The sequence below is a fragment of the Myotis myotis genome, unplaced genomic scaffold (genome assembly GCF_014108235.1).
Source record: "Myotis myotis isolate mMyoMyo1 unplaced genomic scaffold, mMyoMyo1.p scaffold_m19_p_17, whole genome shotgun sequence".
NCBI classification, from domain to species: Eukaryota; Metazoa; Chordata; class Mammalia; order Chiroptera; family Vespertilionidae; genus Myotis; species Myotis myotis.
In genome coordinates, this window is record NW_023416321.1 from 28,830,663 (window position 1) to 28,852,459 (window position 21,797).

The window sequence follows — 21,797 nt, forward strand, 5'->3', positions numbered from 1 at the left end:
AACATCAGTGATGAGAGAGAATCATTGATTAGCTGCCTCCTGCATGCCCCACACTGGGGATTGAGCCCACAACCCCGGCATATGCCTTGACTAGGAATTGAACCATGACTTCTTGGTTCATAGGTCGATGTTTAACCACTGAGCCATGCCGGCCGGGCTGTAGCAGGACCGTTTTTTAAAAATATATTTTTATTGATTTTAGAGAGGAAGGGAGAGGGAGAGGAAGAGATAGAAACATCAGTGATGAGAGAGAATCATTGATTGGCTGCCTTCTGCACGCCCCCTACTGGGGATCGAGCCCCCTACTGGGGATGTGCCCTTGATCGGAATCAAATCCAGGACCCTTCAGTTTGCAGGCTGACACTCAATTCACGGAGCCAAACCTGCTAGAACTTTGTTACTACATTTATTTAGGTGACTACAGGTCTCTGACTTGGATATAATCTTCATCTTAGAAAATTCTTTGATTGAGTGATGGTAAAGGATAGAGGAGTGAGTCATAGGTGGATCGCTCTCATAGTAGTATTGAGGCCTGAGACAAAATAGGAAGTTTTAGAACACTTTTATGAGAGCTAAGACTTTGTGTTGGGGAGTTTGGAACCAAGAGTATGGGGAGGGGCTTTTCCTTGCTTTTTTCCTATTTGGGGACTAACCATAAGTTAGATAGATCTGCAGAACAGTCTGCAGCTTGCTCTTTTCTGAAAGCTGATACGATTCAGATTAGGTTTGGGTCAATTTCCGTACTAAGGTTTAGAGCTTAGAAAATGAGGATATTTGTATTGGGTTTGGGGATTGGGCAGGGGAGTGGGAGTGGGGTGGTTGGTAAGGGGAGGGGAGTAGAAAATTGGGTTGAGGAGAAGAGAAAGGAAACTGAACCAAAATTCTTGTCAAATAATGAACTGAAATCCCAGAATTTACCTTAACTTCCAGGGCTTTCTAGGAAATTGCCTATGGGAAGCTATTTTTTTTTTTTGCTATAGTCTAACTCAGTGGTCAGCAAACTCATTAGTCAACAGAGCCAAATATCAACAGTACAATGATTGAAATTTCTTTTGAGAGCCAAATTTCTTAAACTTAAACTATATAGGTAGGTACATTGTTATTAACTTAATTAGGGTACTCCTAAGGCTTAGAAAGAGCCACACTAAAGGGGCCAAAGAGGCGCATGTGGCTCTCGAGCCGCAGTTTGCCGACCACGGGTCTAACTGAAACAAATAGTACATTTTAAGAAACCTTACATCAAAAATCCTATTATTGAAACAGTTATTTTAATGGAAAAAAAGAGTGTGTGCTAGAGAGAGTTTTAGACTTAGAACAGTAATTTTCCCCCATAGGAATTTAGTTAACAGAACTTTAAAAAAATAGTTAAATATATTAATTTAAAACTTAAATATCTAATTTTGACCACCTCAAGCTTTTGTACTCAAGTAAGGGTTGGCTTCCTCCAGAAGCACGGGTGTGCATTCTTAGCCCCGTTATCAGTCATGGTTAGCATGAACAAAGCACAAAGCCTCAGACAAAACAGCTGTGGCACAAGGGCCTTTATTTCATTCCCTTAGAACTGAAGCACCAATTATAGTCCTAAACAATGCAAATCATGTACCTGTAATGGGTAACAGACATGCAGTTCATGTTCATGTGTACAAAAGCCTGTGCTCTAGAAGAAATGTTTGTACTGACCTGAATTTTTTAAGGCTGGTTTGACATAGAACAGGCACTAGAGATAGGGTCCAGGTCTGATCCCAATGCTGATATGTAATCCTGGGAGAGTCATTCAGCATCTGGACTGTCAGGGAAATGGGGACAGGTGAGATTTTGGAGTAGAATTCAGTGTTTGTTTGTTTTTAACTAGGAATGTACATCAGTGGCCAAGCTCTACTCTAGACTACTGAATCAGGAGCCTAGGTATTATTCATTTTTTGTGTTGTTTGAAAAAGCTCCTTGGTTAAAATTGATGGTAAGCTTTTTGTAGCCCCCTCAAGATGTATAGTACAAAAGACTATTGTATTTTTGTTGCTAAATTATACAGTAAAATATTTTTAGTTCTATTCATGTCATGAACAGAAATCTTACTTTGAGTTTGACTTTTTAGAACATAACTCAAAACTCTGAAATTGTGATTGGCTTGCTTTTATTTTAGTTTTTGTAGAATTTTTATGAGGTCAATTGTGTTTAGGGTTGGAGATTAAAGTAGCCACCAGAGGGCTCCAATGAGTTGTAAAGGTTTCATTGAATCTCAGTGTTGAATCCTCTAAATAACCATTTAATGTCGGCCATCCATTTATTTATTGAATTTTGACTTAGGGTTTAAAGGTAGAAGATGAGTCAATTTGGACTGTCCATTTGCTTTTCTCTCCTTACAACATCTCTTAAGAGAACTTTGGATTTCCATCAAAAACCTGTTGTGCCCTAGCCAGTTTGGCTCAGTGGATAGTGTGTCAGCCTGTGTACTGAAGGGTCCTGGGTTTGATTCTGGTCAAGCGCACATGCCCAGGTTGCGAGCTCGATCCTCAGTAGGGGGCGTGCAGGAGGCAGCTGATCAATGATTCCAATCATTGATGTTTCTCTCCCTCTTCCTTACTCTCTGAAATAAAAAAAAATATATATTTTAAAAAAAGAAAAACAATAGTAACAGCAAAAACCTGTTGTATTAGTAATTCTCCAGAAACTTCAATTTCATTTTATATTATGCTCTGATTAGGATTTTAATACAAAACTTGCAGTAACAGAAGTAATGTAAGATTGCAGTACTTAATAAGTACTTTGTCAAAGCTAATATGTCAAGGATACCTGATGGCATTTAGACCATCTAGCATAGAGCCCTACTTTAAATCAGTTACTTTGCACATTACATCACTGCTTAGGTGGCAGATAGAACTGTGGATTCAGAGTACCAATAAATAAAGCTTAAAAGCCTGTTTAAGTGTTCGTTTAATTCTAAGTTCTATTTGTTCCCTTTAATAAAAGCTAAAGTTTGCTGGGCTAGATGAATTTGTTAGTTGCACTTATTAGAATTTGAAAGGGAAGAGCCAGCTGGGCCCTTTGAGTCTTACAAGCAACTGTTAGGAGCAAGGCATCTGTGCTTAGGCTGAGAATTTCTCCCCTTTATTACCAGTGTATTAACATTAAAACATTATTGTTACTGTTTGCAACTATTTGGGGGGAAATTTCTGACTTAAAAATTTCTCAGCCATCATAGAATACTACATTCCAGGGCTACACATATATTGGAAATGCTGGGTCTCTGCTGGGAAAGGTGGAAGAGGAATCTCAACAATGAGACTCTTCCAGAGGAGCACAGTCTAAGCACCAAGATACTTCGGGTGTAAAAAGCCTAGTTGGTTCTCCATTATAATATAACCATTACACATTGAGATCTGTGTATCAAGGCATGTCCCCTGAGACATTATATAGAGCAACATGGGTAATATGTAAGGTGGAAATTAAAGCTATTCTCCAAAGCAAAGTTTGTGGGAGAAATGTGAGGACATAACGTTGCATGTACTGTCTCTTCGCTGTTGCAGGTTGAGTTGTGTTTAGAGTGCATCGAATGGGCCAAATCAGAGAAAAGAACATTCTTACGCCAAGCTCTGGAGGTATGTGCCTACATTAGTCCTGTTTTTAGGTCTCTATGCATTAGTCAGACTATGAGTGTAAGTAATACCATCTTGATAAAAGTATTTTCTGCAACTTTGTGTTGTCCAGGCACCCAAAGATTATTGCTAGTAGTATCACTCATGAGAATTGCTCTGGTTGAAGTTTTATGATGGACCTGCTAACTTAGAGAAGTAAGCTGTAACATCGTAAAGTTAATAGTCACTGCCCATAGTAAGAGATAATACTATGGGCTAGATAAATATTTTTGGACTGAATTTGATGCTATCATCAGGACTTGAATATTTAACAGTAACAGTTCTGTGACTATCAATCTTTGATTTCTTTCATCAGTCAATGCCTTTTCTCTTTTCTAGGCAAGACTAGTGTCTTTGTACTTTGATACCAAGAGGTACCAGGAAGCATTGCATTTGGGTAAGTAGCTGGTAGTAATTAATAAGGACTCCTAGCTGGCTAAATGAATGTATTTTAGAGCCTGACTACTCTTTTTTTTTTTTTAAATATATTTTATTGATTTTTTACAGAGAGGAAGGGAGAGAGATAGAGAGTTAGAAACATCGATGAGAGAGAAACATCGGTCAGCTGCCTCCTGCACATCCCCCTACTGGGGAAGTGCCTGCAACCCAGGTACATGCCCTTGACCGGAATCGAACCTGGGACCTTTCAGTCCGCAGGCCGACGCTCTATCCGCTGAGCCAAACCGGCTTTGGCATAGCCTGACTACTCTTATTAGTTATGCATTAATAATTCTTCTTACTTCTAAGAAGGCTTAACCTTCTTTTTTTTTTTTTTTTTTTTTTAAAAAAAAGATGTCCTTTAATAGGCTTATCAATAGTCTAGATACAACAAAGGAAATAATCAGTAAATCTAAAGAAACTCTTCCAGTATTTCTAATGCCAAAATCCATACTTTCCCTTACAATATTATTTTAATATATTTTGTTGATTTTTTACAGAGAAGAAGGGTGAGGGATAGAGAGTTAGAAACATCAATGAGAGAGAAAGATCGATCAGCTGCCTCCTGCACACTCCCTACTAGGTATGTGCCTGCAACCAAGGTACATGCCCTTGACCGGAATTGAACCCGGGCCCCCTGAGTCTGCAGGCCGACGCTCTATCCACTGAGCCAAACCGGTCAGGGCTTAACTTTCTTTATTTACTGAATCTGTCATGGAAAAATGCCATTTGGAAGTTCTAAGAAACTAACTAGAACTAATTTTTTAAATTTAGAGAATAGAAAGGTCAAATTGCAAAGTGTTTTACTGTCTTATCACATTTACACATCTGTTTATAATTATACTTACAATCTATTTTTAAAAAGAAATTATAAGAAAGTTTAAAAAAGAAATTAATTAGATTTGAATATATATAGAAGTTGGAGTGGGCCATCTAAAGGCTTTCTCCTGTGTGGTATTTAAACACCCTGAAATCTTTGCCTGCTGGTTTTTTTTTTAATTAATAGGTAGATCCTGGATTATTTTTCCCATATAGAAGACCATGGCTTTTGTAATCTATTAAGTTGAAGAAATTGCTAATATTCAATTTTTATCCTGCAAAAATGACAATTTCATATGGTTCTAACAAATAGTAGCATGTAAAAAAAAAGTTTTATTGCGATATAGTTAACAGACCATAAAATTCATCCTTTAAAAGTGTACAAACCATGCCCTGGCCGGTTTGGCTAGGCGGATAGAGCGTCGGCCTGCAGACTCAAGGGTCCCAGGTTCGATTCCGGTCAAGGGCATGTACCTTGGTTGTGGGCATATCCCCAGTGGGGAGTGTGCAGGAGGCAGCTGATCGATGTTTCTCTCTCATCGATGTTTCTAACTCTCTATCCCTCTCCCTTCCTTTCTGTAAAAAATCAATAAAATATATATTTTTTAAAAAAGTATACAAACCAGTGGTTTTTAGTATGTTCACAAAGTTGTGCAACCTTTAAACCACTATCTGATTTTCTGGACATTTTTATTACCCCAGATATAAATCTTGGACTCATTAGTTATCACTTCCCATTAATCCCTGATCCATCACCTCCCCCACTCACCAGGCAGTAACTAATCTATTTTCTGCCTTTGTAGATTTGCCTGTTCTGGACATCCTTTATAATAAAAGGGTAATATGCAAATTGACCCTAGTGGTGGTATGACCGGTTGCTATGACATGCACTGACCACCAGGGGGTAGACACTCAACGCAGGAGCTGCCCCCCTGGTGGTCAGTGTGCTCTCATAGGGGGAGCGCTGCTCAGCCAGAAGCCAGGCTCACGGGTGGCGAACGCAGTGGCAGTGGCGGGAGCCTTTCCCACTTCCTCTGCAGCACTAAGGATGTCTGGCTGCCGCTTAGGGGACTGGGCCTAAGTCGCAGTCAGATATCCCCCGAGGGCTTCCGGGCTGCCAGAGGGATGTCTGACTACCAGCTTAGGCCTGATACCCTGGGGAGTGGGCCTAAGCCTGCAGGTGGACATCCCCCAAGGGGTCCCAGACTGCGAGAGGGCGCAGTCCAGGCTGAGGGACCCCCCTCCCCAAGTTCATGAATTTTCGTGCATCGGGCCTCTAGTTTCATATAAATGAAATTATATAATATATGGTATTTGTGATTATCTTCTTTCACTTAGGATAATGTTTTCAAGGTTTATCCATATTATAGCATATGGCAGCCCTTCATTCCCTTTTTAAAAAATATACTTTTATTTATTTTTTAAAATATATTTTTATTGATTTCAAAGCGGAAAGGAGAAAGAAAGATAGAAACATCAATGAGAGAGAATCATTGATCGGCTGCCTCATGTATGCTCCTTCCCCCTCAGGAATTGAGCCCACAACCTGGGCATGTGCCCTTGACTGGAATGGAACCTGGGACCCTTCAGTTGCCAGGCCAGTGCTCTATCCACTGAGCCAAACCAGCTAGGGCTGTCTTTATTATTTTAGCCATCTAGTGGGCATGAGGTGTTATCTCATTGTGGTTTTGATTTGCATTTCCCTAATGACTAATAATGTTAAGCATTTTTTCATGTACTTATTGGCCATTTGTATGTTTTGAAGAAATGTCAATTCAAATCCTTTGCTATTTTTTAATTGGATTATTTGTGTTTTTATTATTCTGGATACCAGTCCCTTACCAGATAAATGATTTGCAGGTATTTTTTTCCCCCGTGAGTTGTTTTTTCACTTTCTTGGTGGTTTTCTTTGAAGCACAATTTAATTTGGATTAAATCCCATTTTTCTTTTGTTACTTATGATTTTGGTATCATTGCTAAGAGATCATTGTCTAATCCAAGATCACGACGATTTTACTCTTATATTTTATAGGTTTAGATCTTACATTTAGGTCTTTGACTTGTTTTGAGTTAATTTTTGTGTCTGATGCAAGTCTGTTTGGATTTGATTTTTCACATCTGAGATGGGGAAGAAGGTAAGGTGTGTTTGGAGAACAGTGGTATATCCAGAACTCCTTCTGTCTCCCACCAACCCTAGTTCCTGGTATTCTTTATGTAGTCTGTGATTGCTGGACAGAGAGAGAGTGAGTGAGATCATTGGATAACTAGTTTCAGCGTTTTCTGGGTGGAGATTTCAAAATTTAGAAGTAAGCTCATAGAGCTCTTGGCTCTAATGTTCTCCTTAGAATACAGAAAGTTTCCAAGAGATTTGTGTTTCTCTTTTGGAAGAAAGCACATTTAACAGAAAATTTAATTCTTGGAAATAGGTAAACCTCTTTTTGGGTTCAGGCAGGTTTCTGGTTTCTTTATCCTGAGTGTTCTTATGAGGGTGGGAGAGGGTGATATTATGGGATGAAGATATTAAGATTATGGCTTTGAAAGGGGCATAATATTTTTCCCCCTCCAGGTTCTCAGCTGTTGCGGGAGTTGAAAAAGATGGATGACAAAGCCCTTTTGGTGGAAGTACAGCTTTTAGAAAGCAAAACATACCATGCCCTCAGCAACTTGCCGAAAGCCCGAGCTGCCTTAACCTCTGCTCGAACCACAGCAAATGCCATCTACTGCCCCCCTAAATTGCAGGCCACGTTGGATATGCAGTCAGGTAATACCTGTAGCTACTCATGGGATTTTTTTCTTAAAACTCATCTTACTTCACAGGTGGAAGGAATGGGGGATTGGGGCTGGGGAATAAAATTGGCTGATTTGGCTTGAGCCTTCTTCAGAGAAACCAATTAGAAGGTTTTCTCTAACTGGCTGCCCCCTTCTATTAACTTGCTATTAACTACCTAAAATATATTAATAACATGTTTATCCATGGTTGCCCAGGCAACCTGATTTTTAGAGGCAAGACCTTAGAGAGCTCTCACTTAGGTTTAAAAAGCTCCCTTAATTTCCTTCTTTGTCACTACTCAGGCTGGTGGCAACTCTTTCTAACATTGATTAACCCAAGTCTCTTGTCACTTGGAGATCTTCGTAAAGCATGTTGGGCTTATCCAAGTGGCCTCAGAACAGGGCTAAGAAAAGACACCCCCACTCCCGAATTTCAGTTGAGTTTAGTGGATAGCTTTCTGATGGAGTGTGTGAATGTTGGGGCTAGGAGGCAATGGGCAGTAGAATACTTGAAGTCAGCAGCTTTTATTAGTTATACTTTATTATTACTGAAGGAGCACTGGAATTAAAGGCAGAAGACTAGTTTAAGCCCTTATCTTTCTGTAGTCTTAATTTCCATGTCTGTAACAGAGAGAATACCTGCCCTACTTGCCTCTTGAGTATTTTGAGTATCAAATGGCATGTTTTGTCATTCAGAGTTTAAGAGCAATAGCTCTAGAAACTGACTTTTCTAGCTTGACATTTTAGTTCTGCCAAATTCTAGTTAGTTAATTTATCTTCAGGCAAGTTACATAATTTATCTGTAACTCATCTGTAAATTGTACCTCTTCATAGGATTGTGGTGGGGATTAGATTATGATGAATGTAGTTTTTGTCATAGTACCTAGCCTTGACCAATTTGGCACTTTCTTTAAACCCCTGCTCTTTTATTATGCCCTTCCTTCATGGTCAAGACATGAACTTGCATCTGATTTCTCAGAGGAAATGGAGGCCATTTTTATGTAAACCCTCTTGTTTTTCCTCGCCAGAATTTAAGTCACTAAACATTTGTAACCTTTATCAAGAATGATCCTTCTACTTGTCCTTTTGTTCCATTCTAAATCTGTAGTCTTTCTTCTTCTCCATATGGCTCTGCATCTCAGTCTTTGAACCACCCCAGCTGAAAAAACACCGTCCTTTCTCCTTTTTAAATTGCTGTCCTCTCCTTTGCTTGGCAAGCTTCTTGAAAGTGTTGAAAGACTATCCTTATTTTCTTACCTCTCTTGACTCCTCTGATGGGGAAGGGGGATGGTGTGCAGGGGCATGGTGGAGATTTTGACCCTGTTGAATTCTCTAGGTTTCTTTTTCTTCCTTCCTTTCTTTCTCTTTTTTTGGTTAATCCTCACCCAAGGATATTTTTTCTATTGATTTTTAGAGAGAGAGTGAAAGGGATGGGAGGAGGGAGGGAGGGAGGGTAGATGGTTGAGAGAGAGAGAGAGAGAGAGAGAGAGAGAGAGAGAGAGAGATGCATTTATGTGAGGCACATGGATTGTTTGCCTCCCAGACACGCCCTAACCGGGGCCAAGGATCAAACCTGCAACCCAGGGGTGTGCCTTTGACTGGAAATTGAACCGTCGACCCTTTAGTGGGTGAGCCTGCACTCCAATCGCTGAGCCACTTGGCCAAGGCTAGGCTTCTTTGACATCACTGTCTTTTTGGTTCTCCTCCCTTGAATAATTATCCTTGGTCACACTTTGCTGTGTTCCTCAGTGTTGTTTTCTCAGTTCTTTTTCTCTTCTTGTTCTCCTTATTTCCTGTCTAATCCCATGTTTTCCCCATGCTTTAGTCGCCATATAACACTAATGGTCTCCTCATCTAAATCTCCAGTAACTTCCTCCTAAATTCCAGATCCAGCTTTTCAGCTGCATAATGGACATACATACTATATCTCAATCTCAACATGTTGAAAACCAAAATTATTTAACCCCTCCCCCTTAAACTGCTCTTTTCTGCCTCTCCTATTTTAGTTAGTGGCATCATCATTGACTTAGTTGCTCAAGCTGTTGTCTTTGGAGTAATTTTGACCCCTTCCTCTCCTTCACCCCTCATGTCCATACTCAGTTGCCAGATCAGGTTGAGTCTGTCTCCTCATCAGCCCTCCTTTTCCATCTACACTGCTCTAACTGATGCCTAGGCCACTGGAGTCTTTTACTGTTCTAACTGTCCCTAGTCACTTTTCTCAGTCCATCTTTCTTACTGGTCCGAAGTCATTTTTCTGAAACACAAATCTGATCATGCAACTTCTTTGTTTAAAATTTTCCAGTAGTTCCCTGTAATCTCTAGGCTAAATTATACTTTAACCAAAGGAGGGCATCCTGCCCTGGTCGGGTGGCTCAGCTGGTTGGAGTGTTGTCCCATACACCAAAAGGTTGTGGGTTTGGTCCCCACTTGGGGTGAGTACGGAAGGCAACTGATATATGTTTCTCTCTCCCCATCTCTCTCTAAAATCAGTAAACTATATTCTTGGGTGAGGATTAAAAAAAAGGAAGGCATCCTTCTCATTATCACCTTTGGTTTTTATTCCTATTCATCAAATGACTTCATGTGCTTCTGCTTCTGGGCCTTTATATATTTTGTCAACTCTGCTTCAAAATTCCCCTTTTCATCTTGTCCCTATGGCAAACTCCTTTGCATCCTTCTAGATCCAGGTTAGATGTCTTCTCTATAAACCCTCTCCAGTAAGTCTTCTTTGCTTCAGACTTCCCTATGAAAGGTATATTCTTTGTACATGTTAAGGTACTAATCTTGTTTCTGTTTTGGTGACCATCTTTCCCACTGTGAGACTGAGCTCCTTGAGGACCTCATTTGTATTTATTTCCTCCATAGTAGCTATATCAGTGCTTGGCACAGGGGAAGCTCTCATTAATATTTGTGTTGAATGAGTGACAGTCTAGTTGAGGGGTCCTCAAACTACGGCCCGCGGGTCACATGCAAATACAAATATTGTATTTGTTCCCGTTTTGTTTTTTTACTTCAAAATAAGAAATGTGCTGTGTGCATAGGAATTTGTTCATAGTTTTTTTTTAAACTATAGTCCGGCCCTCCAACGGTCTGAGGGACAGTGAACTGGCCCCCTGTTTAAAAAGTTTGAGGACCCCTGGTCTAGTTCTTTTTAAACAATACAGTACACCTCACACCAACCATGATGCTCATAGTCCTAATGTCCTAATGTGGCTCCTATTTACTAATGAGTTTGGGAAAACCATATACCATCTTGGGGTGGGGGCGTATTTTACTTTTTTCTGACTAGTTTTAGTTTGGGCCTGGTCTGTTCTCCTCTAGCTCTGCACTGGGAGGTATGGGAAAATGGAGATTTGTCTTACCTAGTTTTAGCAGGGTTAATAGTTTGTTGGCTATTCTTTAGGGAGCTCTCCTTGGCCGCAGAGAAGGGGGGTTTTCTCCAGCCTCTGTGTGTAAGAATAGTAGAAGGAGGATCTGATTCCTTCAGCCTCAGAGGGGAAGGCTTTTTAGGTAGGGTAAAGTGCTGGGGAAGTTCCCGGCTGGGGTGCCAGACACACAGGTATGTAACAGGTAGGTTAGAAGTGTGCTGAAACATTGATATCTTGGGGTCACATGTCAGTAGTTTCATCTTTTTACTCCAGCATGCTGAATACTCTCTACTACATGTACCTTGATTTGAAGAATGTTGGAAAGCCCGGTGGTAAATAAATGGATGGGGCTGAGGCAGAGTTAGAACTGATATATAGACTCTTAGGACTTAGGTGCTCCCAAGCTAAAAGTACTAATTTTCATATTATGCCAGGTCATGGCATAGGTTGGAAATAGTAGCAGGTTCAATCAAAGTTAGGCTCATTGGGAGCAACCCAACCTCTAAGAAGTAGAGAATTAGATGAATGTGATATGTCAGTCTAAATAAATACTGTTTGTGTGCATTTAAGTTCATGGATTTGGCATTATGTGAAATCTATATACTGTTGCAACTCACAACTGGGCTAAAGTACATCCATAAATGAGAAATATTTCAAATGAGGATATAAGAGATTGGATTTTTTTTCTCCCCCATGAAAGCTGCTTACATATAAAAATGTCAAGCTTAGAAAAGCTATCTTAATGACATGGTTAATATTATTAAAATCAGTCATTTGGGCAGTGCAGGGATGTTTGGGTCAACTTCCTGACTTATGAAAGTGATGTAATGGAGGATGTCCTTTCCTAGTGGCTGCAAAAGATAGGCCTGCATGCAGTAAGGGTGAGAAGCATGGAGAAGATGTTACAGTTTGCAGGCTTTAAGATCTTCTTTGAGTTGGGTCTTTTTTTTTTAAAAATATATTTTATTGATTTTTTTACAGAGAGGAAGGGAGAGAGATAGAGAGTTAGAAACATTGATGGGAGAGAAACATCGATCAGCCGCCTCCTGCACATCTCCCACTGGGGATGTGCCTGCAACCCAGGTACATGCCCTTGACTGGAATCGAACCTGGGACCCCTCAGTCCGCAGGCCGACGCTCTATCCACTGAGCCAAACCGGTTTCGGCTGAGTTGGGTCTTAACTCCTTTAGAATTTATATTAGCAAGATGGCATTGAACTGGGAAGCCATAGAAAGACATGGGTTCTAATCCCAGCTTTGCCACTAGCTGATAATGACTTTGGACAGGTCCTTTATCCTTTCCTGACTTCAGGAATAAGTGGATGGGGTTGGGATAGGTTTCTGAGGCCCTTCCCAGCTCTGATCTTGTGTGGTTCTCATGTGGTTCTTCCACCTTTCTTTTCAATGCTTAGGTATTATTCACGCAGCAGAGGAGAAGGACTGGAAAACTGCATACTCATATTTCTATGAAGCATTTGAGGGTTATGACTCCATTGATAGCCCCAAGGCAATCACCTCTCTGAAGTACATGTTGTTGTGCAAAATCATGCTTAACAGGTAGGTGCACGTTAATTAACTCTGGGATTTGAGAATTCAGATTTTTTTTTTAAACTATATTTTATTGATTTTTTACAGAGAGGAAGGGAGAGAGATAGAGAGTTAGAAACATCGATCAGCTGCCTCCTGCACATCTCCTACTGGGGATGTGCCCGCAACCCAGGTACATGCCCTTGACCGGAATCGAACCTGGGACCTTCCAGTCCCCAGGCCGACGCTCTATCCACTGAGCCAAACCGGCTTCGGCGAGAATTCAGATTTTTAACTGAGTTTTCTGCTGTGTCAGAGATGGCTTGGCAGGGACTGGACAGTCACAGAAGCTACAGCAGCTGCCTCTTGGGCGAGTGGAAGTAGATGGGAAGCCTCCTTGGAGTATCCTGCAATTATTCTTTCCAAAGAGTAATAATTGGACAGAGGGCCAGAAAATAACTTACAGACCAACAGGGGGTAGATTAAGGAAGAGGTTAGGGAGAGGTTTGAAAAAGGGGACAACAGAAAGTATGACAGATCTTTATAAAGAATAATACATAATTTATCTATATTTTGGGGTGATAAATGAGATATTTACTGGGATTCTTTTTGGATCTTTATTTTATAAAGATATTTTTATTGATTTCAGAGAGGAGTGGAGAGGGAGAGAGAGAGATAGAAACATCAATGATGAATCATTAATTGGCTGCCTCCTGCACACTCCCTACTGGGGATCAAGCCCACAACCGGGCATGTGCCCTGACTGGGAATCGAACCTTGACCTTCTGGTTCATAGGTTGACATTCAACCACTGAGCCATGCCGGTCCGGTTTTTTGGATCTTATGTTGGGATTTGACTTATACTTATTATTCTGCCTGTTGGTTCTATTACTTTTGGTAGGTTCATTGTGGCTTTCTTTTTAATGCTGGAGTTTTTCTGCTCTTCACTGTTGATTTTTGTCCCAGAGTGTAGGAATTCAGACTGGCTTCTGCAGTGTGAGGAGCATATGGGTTTAGGGGTAGGGCTGATTCTCAGTAGAATTCTGAGAAAAAGAAATTTGCCTAAACCTATACTTACAAGCATAATGTTCTGGAGCAATTGACCAAGTATGTCTTTTTTTCTAGCCCAGAAGATGTCCAGGCTCTGGTGAGCGGGAAGCTTGCACTGCGGTATGCGGGGAGGCAGGTAGGGGACACCACGACTGCGGTTCTGATCTCTGCTTACTCTGAGGCCAGCATATTGTGTCAGGCATGATGTTTGGTGAGACTCGTGCTCTTCAAGTCTCCATTCTACATTTTTATCCCCTCCCCCCCACCCCTTTTCCTTAAGCCCATTCAGTATATTTCTTGTGCTTTTAAATTTGTGATCTAAAGAGTCAGTATTTGGTGCTCTTATGGACATCAGATGGTTTGAAGGAGTGAATTTTAGCATTTGTATTGAGTTAGGTTGCATTTAGCATTAACCAGGAAATTTATCTGAGCCTGACTTGCAAATTTGACATGTGCAGAATATGAAATCTTGATTCTCCTAGTGGAAGCCCAGTAAGGCCTGGTGCACATGTATGTGCTTTAAGGAGATCAGGTTGCTTGGTGCAGAAACTAGGTTTTGATGACTCACTTGAGTGCTTCTTATATTAGCACTTTGCATTCATATCCTGAGTTTTGGATGTGGTGCAAGAAGAGTTCTTTTTTTCTAAAAAATGTATTGATTTCAGAGAGGAAGGGTGAGGGAGAGAGACATAGAAACATCAATGGTGAGAGAGAATCATTCATTGATCAGCTGCCTCCTGCACACCCCCTACTGGGTATCGAGCCTGCAACCCGGGCATGTGCCCTGACCGGGAATTGAACCGTAATCTCTGGTTCACGGGTCGACGCTTAACCACCAAGCCACACTGGTTGGGCCAGTAGCTCTTTTTGTGGTACCTTTTGTGCCTATATAACTATGAGTGTGACCTGTGTAAAGATGACGTCTCAGATGTCTTCACTATCTCTTCTTTGTACTTTGTTTAAATATCATTATTAAAGTAAAAGTAATCTTTGTAGATTCAAAGATTTGTCTCTAAACAACAGGCACATTGGCTATCTCGCTGTATCTTTAGAGGAATGGCCACAAGATGATTTCTTCCTTCTCCAAAAGTGGCCCTAATTGGCTTTTTATCAGAAAAAGTTTCAGATCAGCTTCTAATTTTGACCAAAAGAATACTGGTTATTGCTAAAGTGTATACTTGTTATTATCTAGAAGTAGAGTTGAGGAGATGGGCTAAGAGAGATCAGGTGTCCAGAACAAGATCAGGTAAACTAACTGGTAGTGGTGGAGCCAGACTTTGAACTTGGGTTATCTTGGCTCTAAGTTCCAGGCTTTTCTCATTATGACATTTCTTCTGTCTATAGGACAAATGCTGAGAACACTTTGCACTATTTTAAAAAAATATATTTTTACTGATTTTTAGAGGGAAGAAGGAGAAAGAGAGAGAAAAATTGATCTGCTGCCTCGGGTTGAGCCTGCAATCCGAGCATGTGCCTTGACCGGAATTGAACTGGCAACCTCCTGGTTCATGGGATGACACCCATCCAACTGAGCCACAGGGACCAGAGCCTTGGCTCTATTTTTAAAGTCTGCTGTATAAGACACACCATCCTTATTTAAGTACATAGGCTGGTACAGGAGGAGCTCCTGGTCCTGTGTACCTTAATGGCAGGTGCCTTTTCTAACTGGGTTAGAAGGTGCCCTGAACCATTGATTGTACCTTCATAACTCTGGGGTTTTAACGTGCAGTGTAATATGTAAAATTGTGATGCCTCAACCCTAATGAAAGTAGACCTTGGTCTGCACACTGTAATAAACCTAGCAGAATGAATCTTCATGAAGCACAGGTCTTATCAGGTGGGAAGGAAGGAATCAGGGGTGTTACAGGGATAGGGAGTCTTGGAAAGAAATCAGTTCTCTGGTCATTTTCCCTTTTAACATATCATCTTTGGAGAATGTTGTGTCAGGGTTTTTTTTTTGTTTTGCGGGGGCGGAGGGGAACTAGCTGTTTTCTAGTATTTTTAATTTATTTCAGATTTCAAAGGGAAACTGGCTGGCACACAGTGGCATTCTTTTTGTTTTCCTTCCTGATTTTCCCAAGGTGTTTATTCAGGCAGACCAGGGGACAGGGAGGCCCTACATCTAAAAGGTGTTGGAGCCCTGGCTGATTTTGTTCAGTGGTTGGAGCATCGAAGGGTCTTGGGTTTGATTCCTGGTCAAGAGCATGTACCTGGGTTGCAGACTCAATCTCCGGCCCTGGTCGGGCGCATGTAGAAGGCAACCAACTGATGTGTCTCTCATGTCAATGTTTCTCTTTCTCTCCCCCCCTCCCTTCATTCCATTCTCTCTAAAAATCAATGGAAGAAATATCCTCAGATGAGGATTAACAAAAAAAAAAGGTGTTGGGCCTTTTGGTGGTGAAATGTGCTAGTGCTAGTGATGAAGGACCGGGGGGCGGGGGGAGGGGGGCGGGGGCAGCAGGAACTTGATCTTGGAACTTGGTCGTGGAACTGCTTAACTGCCATGCCAGTTGGCGGCACTTGTTGACCGAGATCTCCACCTTTATGATCTGGATTGAGTGAGCACAGGCATGGTGCTGGGCCCCCATGTCTCAGTCTGCGGGGAACAGGAGGGGCCAGGTCAATGGGTCTCTGGGTGTTCCCCCAGATCTCATCAGGTGCCTGCTTTGGGGACCCCAGTCTCTGGCCACCATGAATGTAGAACCTCCCCATTCACTTTGCAGGCACAGCCACAGTTCTCTCAGTGGTCTTATTGCAGCTTTTCTTCCCAGGCCTCAGGAACAGTTGTGGGCCTGCTTCTTCCCTGCCACCAGAAGTTGTTGGGACGTAACATACTGCTTATGAGACTTGTTTGTGGGATGTGGGTGTGCAGAACAGGTCACTTTTACTACTTTTCTCTTTATTTTTAGACAGAAGCATTAAAATGTGTGGCTCAGGCTAGCAAGAACAGGTCACTCGCAGATTTTGAAAAGGTAAGCATGGTGCTGGGTTGGTAGGGAATGGGTGGAAAAGAGGGGCATTTAAGTACTTCTTAAAAACATACACTATTTTAAAATAACTATCGTTTCATTAGAAGTTGCAAAGATAGTACAGAATTATTCCTTACTAGAGGCCCGGTGCACGGATTCATGCACTGGTGGGGTCCCTCGGCCTGGTTTTCTGGGATCGGTGGATCTCTGCACCACTGCAGCCCGGCCTTACCTGCCATCTCGACGGGCTCCAGTCCGCTGTCCGCATCAATCCCTCACGGCATGAAGTAGTGCGCAATGCGGCAGGCGGCTGGGGAGGAGCCCGAGCCCCGGCTGGGCGCTGCGCCGCTCCCGCTTATCCCAACCCTGCTGTGTCTGCTACCGCTGCAGCTCAGGCGCGCAAGGGGGATTGTCCCAGGGAGAGGCCCCTGAGCCCGGCGTCTTGCGCCCTTCTGTCAGCTGAGCGGTGCTCCTGCATTGAGCGTCTGCCCCCGCGTGGTCAGTGCGCACTATAGCTACCGGCCGGCCGTCTGGTCGCTTAAGCTTTTATATATATAGATACTATTAACCAGTTTTAATTAGAAAGGAGCTAACTGCAGAGCTGTGCTGTGCTGATTGATGTTCCTTGAAGAATTCCAAGAGCTAGCTCTGGAATTCATCAGTTCCCATTACTTAACCTGAGAGTTCTTTTTTCCCCCCATAGAGACCCTATTTGTTCTGTGGATATACATGTTGAGAACTCGTGTGTGTAGTGAATTTGGCTTACAAACTGAACCACTCTTGGCTTATATGATTTGAGCTTTCAGACAAAGATGGTGCCTGGGGTGGCTCCATCTTTAAATTTTTTTTAAAATTCATTTTAAATATATTTTATTGATTTTTAAAAAAGATATAGTTTATTTTTTTATTTATTTTTTAAAATATATTTTATTGATTTTTTACAGAGAGGAAGGGAGAGGGATAGAGAGTTAGAAACATGGATGAGAGAGAAACATCAATCAGCTGCCTCCTACACACTCCCTACTGGGGATGTGCCCGCAACCAAGGTACATGCCCTTGACCGGAATCGAATCTGGGACCTTTCAGTCTGTAGGCCCAACGCTCTATCCACTGAGCCAAACCGGTTAGGGCAAAGATATAGTTTATTGATTTTTTACAGAGAGGAAGGGAGAGGGATAGAGAGTTAGAAACATTGATGAGCTGCCTCCTGCACACCCCCCACTGGGGATGTGCCCGCAACCAAGGTACATGCCCTTGACTGGTATCGAACCTGGGACCCTTCAGTCCTCAGGCTGACACTCTATCCACTGAGCCAAACCGGTTAGGGCTTTATTGAGTTTTTTTACAGAGAGGAAGGGAGAGGGATAGAAAGTTAAAAACATCGATGAGAGAGAAATATTGATCAGCTGCCTCATGCATATCCCCTACTGGGGATGTACCCACAACCAAGGTACATGCCCTTGAGTGGACTCGAACCTGGGACCCTTCAGTCTGCAGGCCGACGCTCTATCCACTGAGCAAAACTGGCCAGTCAGGGCATAAATCTTTTTTTTTGTAATAAATTTTATTGGTTTTTTACAGAGAGGAAGGGAGAGGGATAGAGAGTTAGAAACATCAATGAGAGAGAAACATTGATTCAGCTGCCTCCTGCACACCTCCTACTGGGGATGTGGCCGCAACCAAGGCACATGCCCTTGATCGGAATCGAACCTGGGACCCTTCAGTCTGCAGGCCGACGCTCTATCCACTGAGCCAAACCGGTTAGGGCAAATCTTTTAATTCTTGATGTTCCTTTTCTTCTGCCTTCTGCCATAACTGTTCTTTCATCTCCCCTAATCCTCCAGAACTACAGTCAACCATGCAGTTGCAAGGGCCAGCACACTACTTAGGAAGCTAGGCATAGGGTGACTTTCAAGTGCAACTCTGTGCCAATCTTTTGGCAGGCCCTGACAGATTACCGGGCAGAGCTCCGGGATGACCCAATCATCAACACACACTTGGCCAAGCTGTATGATAACTTACTGGAACAGAATCTGATCCGAGTCATTGAGCCTTTTTCCCGAGTACAGGTAAGAACCCTCCTGGGGACTCGAGCCCCTCTCTGGCTAGGCATTCCCATTGCAGCCCCTCCTTCCCCACACCTGTCCACAACAGGAACTCACTTCAAGGATGTGCCTGGTGGGCAGAAACCACCAAGAGGTTGGGAATCTTTTTTAAGAAATTTTACTTACTGATTTTTGAGAAAGAGGGAAAAGCATCTACTTGTTCCACTTATTTATGCATTCATTGGTTGGTTCTTTTATGTCCCCTGACCGGGGATTGAACCTGCAACCTTGGCATATTGGGACGACACTCTAACCAACTGAGCAACCTGGCCAGGGCCTGGGACTCTTGATGGAACAAGAATCCAGGAGATTGCCGCTGCCTGTATTCAGTGCAGTCTCCTTGCTTTTGTAGTGAGCACCATTGGTGAATGTTTTCTGAGTGTGTGGGGTAGGAGTGTGTTTATTGTTTGTGTGATGAAGGCAGATGGACAGAGCACAGGTGTGGCCAAAGGGAATTTGGCCCTATGGACACTCAGCAATCCCCACCCCCCGGCCCCTATATGAGAGGCAGAGGTAAAACTTTCAGTGTTGGTGTCTCTCTGCCTTTCCTTTTAGATTGAACACATATCTAGCCTCATCAAACTCTCCAAGGTAAGGAGTCCTGAGCTTGTCTTGGGGGTAAGGATGGGGAAAGGGGTTTGTGGGGGGCTGGCATTACACTCAGTGGGCCTTGTTGGAAGGCTCCCAAGCTCCTCAGTGGGGCAGGGGGACCATGGGCTCAGAACTGGAGTTGCCTTGTTGCCGTTTTGTTTTCAATCCGTCTGCCCTAAGTTCCTTTTATGTATAAAGGCTTCATGTCGGTGTGATCGCTGACTAGTGGAAATTGGCTCCTTTAATCAAGTGCTTTGATTTTAGGCCGATGTGGAAAGGAAATTATCACAGATGATTCTTGACAAGAAATTTCATGGTGAGTAACACTCATATAGGCAGGGGGGCTGGTGGTGGGGATGAAATGGTTGAAGAGGCATCATGCTCTTGTTTACCTTGAAAGAAGGTAATTTCATTGTCTTACCTGGTAGTTCCCTGGGATCCTTGCCCCTCATCCTCCGGGGTGAGAGTGTATAGTAAACACGTATAAATGGAACAGGGAGATAGGTGGGTTCTACTTCCTCTCCTCTCTGGAGAAATGAGGCAGCTGGGGAGCGGGTGTGTCTGAAATGTGCTTGTGTCTAATCCCATCTCTTTCATGGGTTGCCCTTGTGTTTCCTGCAGGGATCTTGGACCAGGGGGAGGGTGTTTTGATTATTTTCGATGAACCCCCAGTAGATAAAACTTATGAAGCTGCTCTGGAAACAATTCAGAACATGAGTAAAGTAGTGGATTCTCTCTACAACAAAGCCAAGAAACTGACATAGGTGAGTGCTGGCTCCGGGACCGGCCGGCAGCTCTGCCTTCTGCCTGTCGAGACTGAAAGCCTGCCGTGCTCTCGGCCCCTGAGTGACACTGCTCTGTCTTCTCTTACAGAGTTGGATCTGTAGCGGTCCTTTGGCGAGTGTGTGTGGCGGGAGAGTGAAACCTTTGGGGAAAATGCTAGGAGATTCTTTTTTCTTTTTGTTCTACTTTTCGCTCGGAAAGTTTTTAAATCCTCATTTGGTGCATCTGTATTCCAGCCGATAGGTGTGCCAGTTTTCATGTAATCTTTACTGGCCCAACTTGGGAGTGGGGACATTGCTTACAAAAAAAGAAAAAGAAAAAAAAGATTATTCTAAATAAAAGGAAAAGGCTTACACTACCTAAAGCTGTGCTCTCTGCCTCCTGGGAGAGGGCTGCCAAGCCAGGCGCTCCGCCAGCCACCGGGCTCCCAATCCACCCGCTGGCGGCACCTCTCCTCTTCAGAATTGGGTGTTTGCCTGACCATCAAAGCAACGACTTTTTATTCTGTTTGTACTGAACCAAAACAAACAACTGTGGATAGACTGCTGTTTTCTTTTTTATTTGAAACGAGGCGTTTCCGTGTTCTTTCCCCTGTCATACGGCTGTCCACCCACCTTCCCTCCACAAAGGCTCCAGCAGACCGGCGGAAGGTCCCGCCACCGCCCAGCAGCAGCAGCAGCTCCGCTCGGACCTGGGAAGGACGGGACGAGGCCAGGAGCTAGTGTCCACCACGGCCACACGGGAGCATGTGGGCCCTCGCAGGGCCTGCTGTGCATGTGGCTCTTTTTAACACAGTAAACTAGATTAGACGTCAATGTTTTAATTGCCCCTCTCTGCTCTTTCTCTTCCTTCTCTCTCCCCTCTCAGCCAGGAGACCATCACGTGTCTCTTCTTCCTCCTTCCCCCTCGGGAAGGCGGGCTGTCGGATGTCCATTAGCTTCCCTCCCTGTCCCACTCCTCTCCTGCTGGCCGATGGATTTATTCCGTTTTAAAACAGTGAACATCGGAAATGAGACTGGGGGGGTGTGTTTTTATTTTTGTTGTTGGGTTTTCGAGCAACCTCATGTCCCCTTCCCAGGGAGCCTCTTTCCTTTCTTAGAACTGGAAGGGGGAGGTGAGCCCGCGCACCGCATGCTTTGTCTGGTGAGGGCACACAGTGGATGCCACTGGCCGGTGAGCATCGCGCCTCTGGGTGCTCAGCTCCCTCTTCCTCCTCCAGCTCTTGTCTCCTCCCTCCCTCTCCCTCCTGCTTCCTTCCTGCTGGCCTCCTTTTGTTTTTCTTTCCCTTTCTCAGATTATCCTTCCAGGTTTTCGTAATAAATTTATATTTTGTAAAAGGATTTTGTTGTACCAGGTTTTGCATCCTCACTGAATCTGACTGGCTCTTATTTTCCTCTCCAAAATCAGGTTTTTATTCTCAACATCTCTCCCCATCATGTCCAGTCACTGTTTTGGTTTTGGCACCATCAATATCAAATGTACAAACGGTTCTTGCTAACCAACACCAGGTATATCTGATGTTCAGATGAGTTCCAATAAAAACAATTTTTTTTTCAAAAGTGTCTTTTCTTGAGTGCTGGAGGGCTTCCCGTGAATGCAGGCAGCTCTGTGGAGCCCTCTAGACTGGCCACAGGTGCACTGTCATCTGCTTCCTGGGAGACCCATAGACGTGGGTGCTGTACTGAGGGGTCTGGGTAAGAGAGTTGGTCCGTGAAGCCTGAAATGGGGAATGGTGCTCAGGTATCT

The 21,797-nt window shown here is 43.1% G+C and overlaps 1 protein-coding gene across 5 annotated transcripts in view; it reads left to right on the forward strand.

The window, feature by feature from the left end:
- PSMD11 (proteasome 26S subunit, non-ATPase 11) overlaps positions 1-21,610 on the forward strand; it is a 32,652-nt gene extending 11,042 nt beyond the window's left edge. For 4 of the 5 annotated variants that reach the window (XM_036340558.1, XM_036340561.1, XM_036340560.1 and 1 more), the window contains 11 exons: positions 3,525-3,596; positions 3,972-4,029; positions 7,456-7,650; positions 12,439-12,583; positions 13,679-13,739; positions 16,513-16,575; positions 18,516-18,641; positions 19,233-19,268; positions 19,533-19,584; positions 19,890-20,032; positions 20,142-21,610. In XM_036340558.1, the coding sequence (XP_036196451.1) occupies positions 3,525-3,596; positions 3,972-4,029; positions 7,456-7,650; positions 12,439-12,583; positions 13,679-13,739; positions 16,513-16,575; positions 18,516-18,641; positions 19,233-19,268; positions 19,533-19,584; positions 19,890-20,032 (951 nt within the window). In that variant the 3' untranslated portion in view covers positions 20,142-21,610. The remainder of the gene's footprint in view (positions 1-3,524; positions 3,597-3,971; positions 4,030-7,455; positions 7,651-12,438; positions 12,584-13,678; positions 13,740-16,512; positions 16,576-18,515; positions 18,642-19,232; positions 19,269-19,532; positions 19,585-19,889; positions 20,033-20,141) is intronic. The other variant, XM_036340559.1, reaches the window with a different exon arrangement.
- Positions 21,611-21,797: the final 187 nt, after the last annotated feature.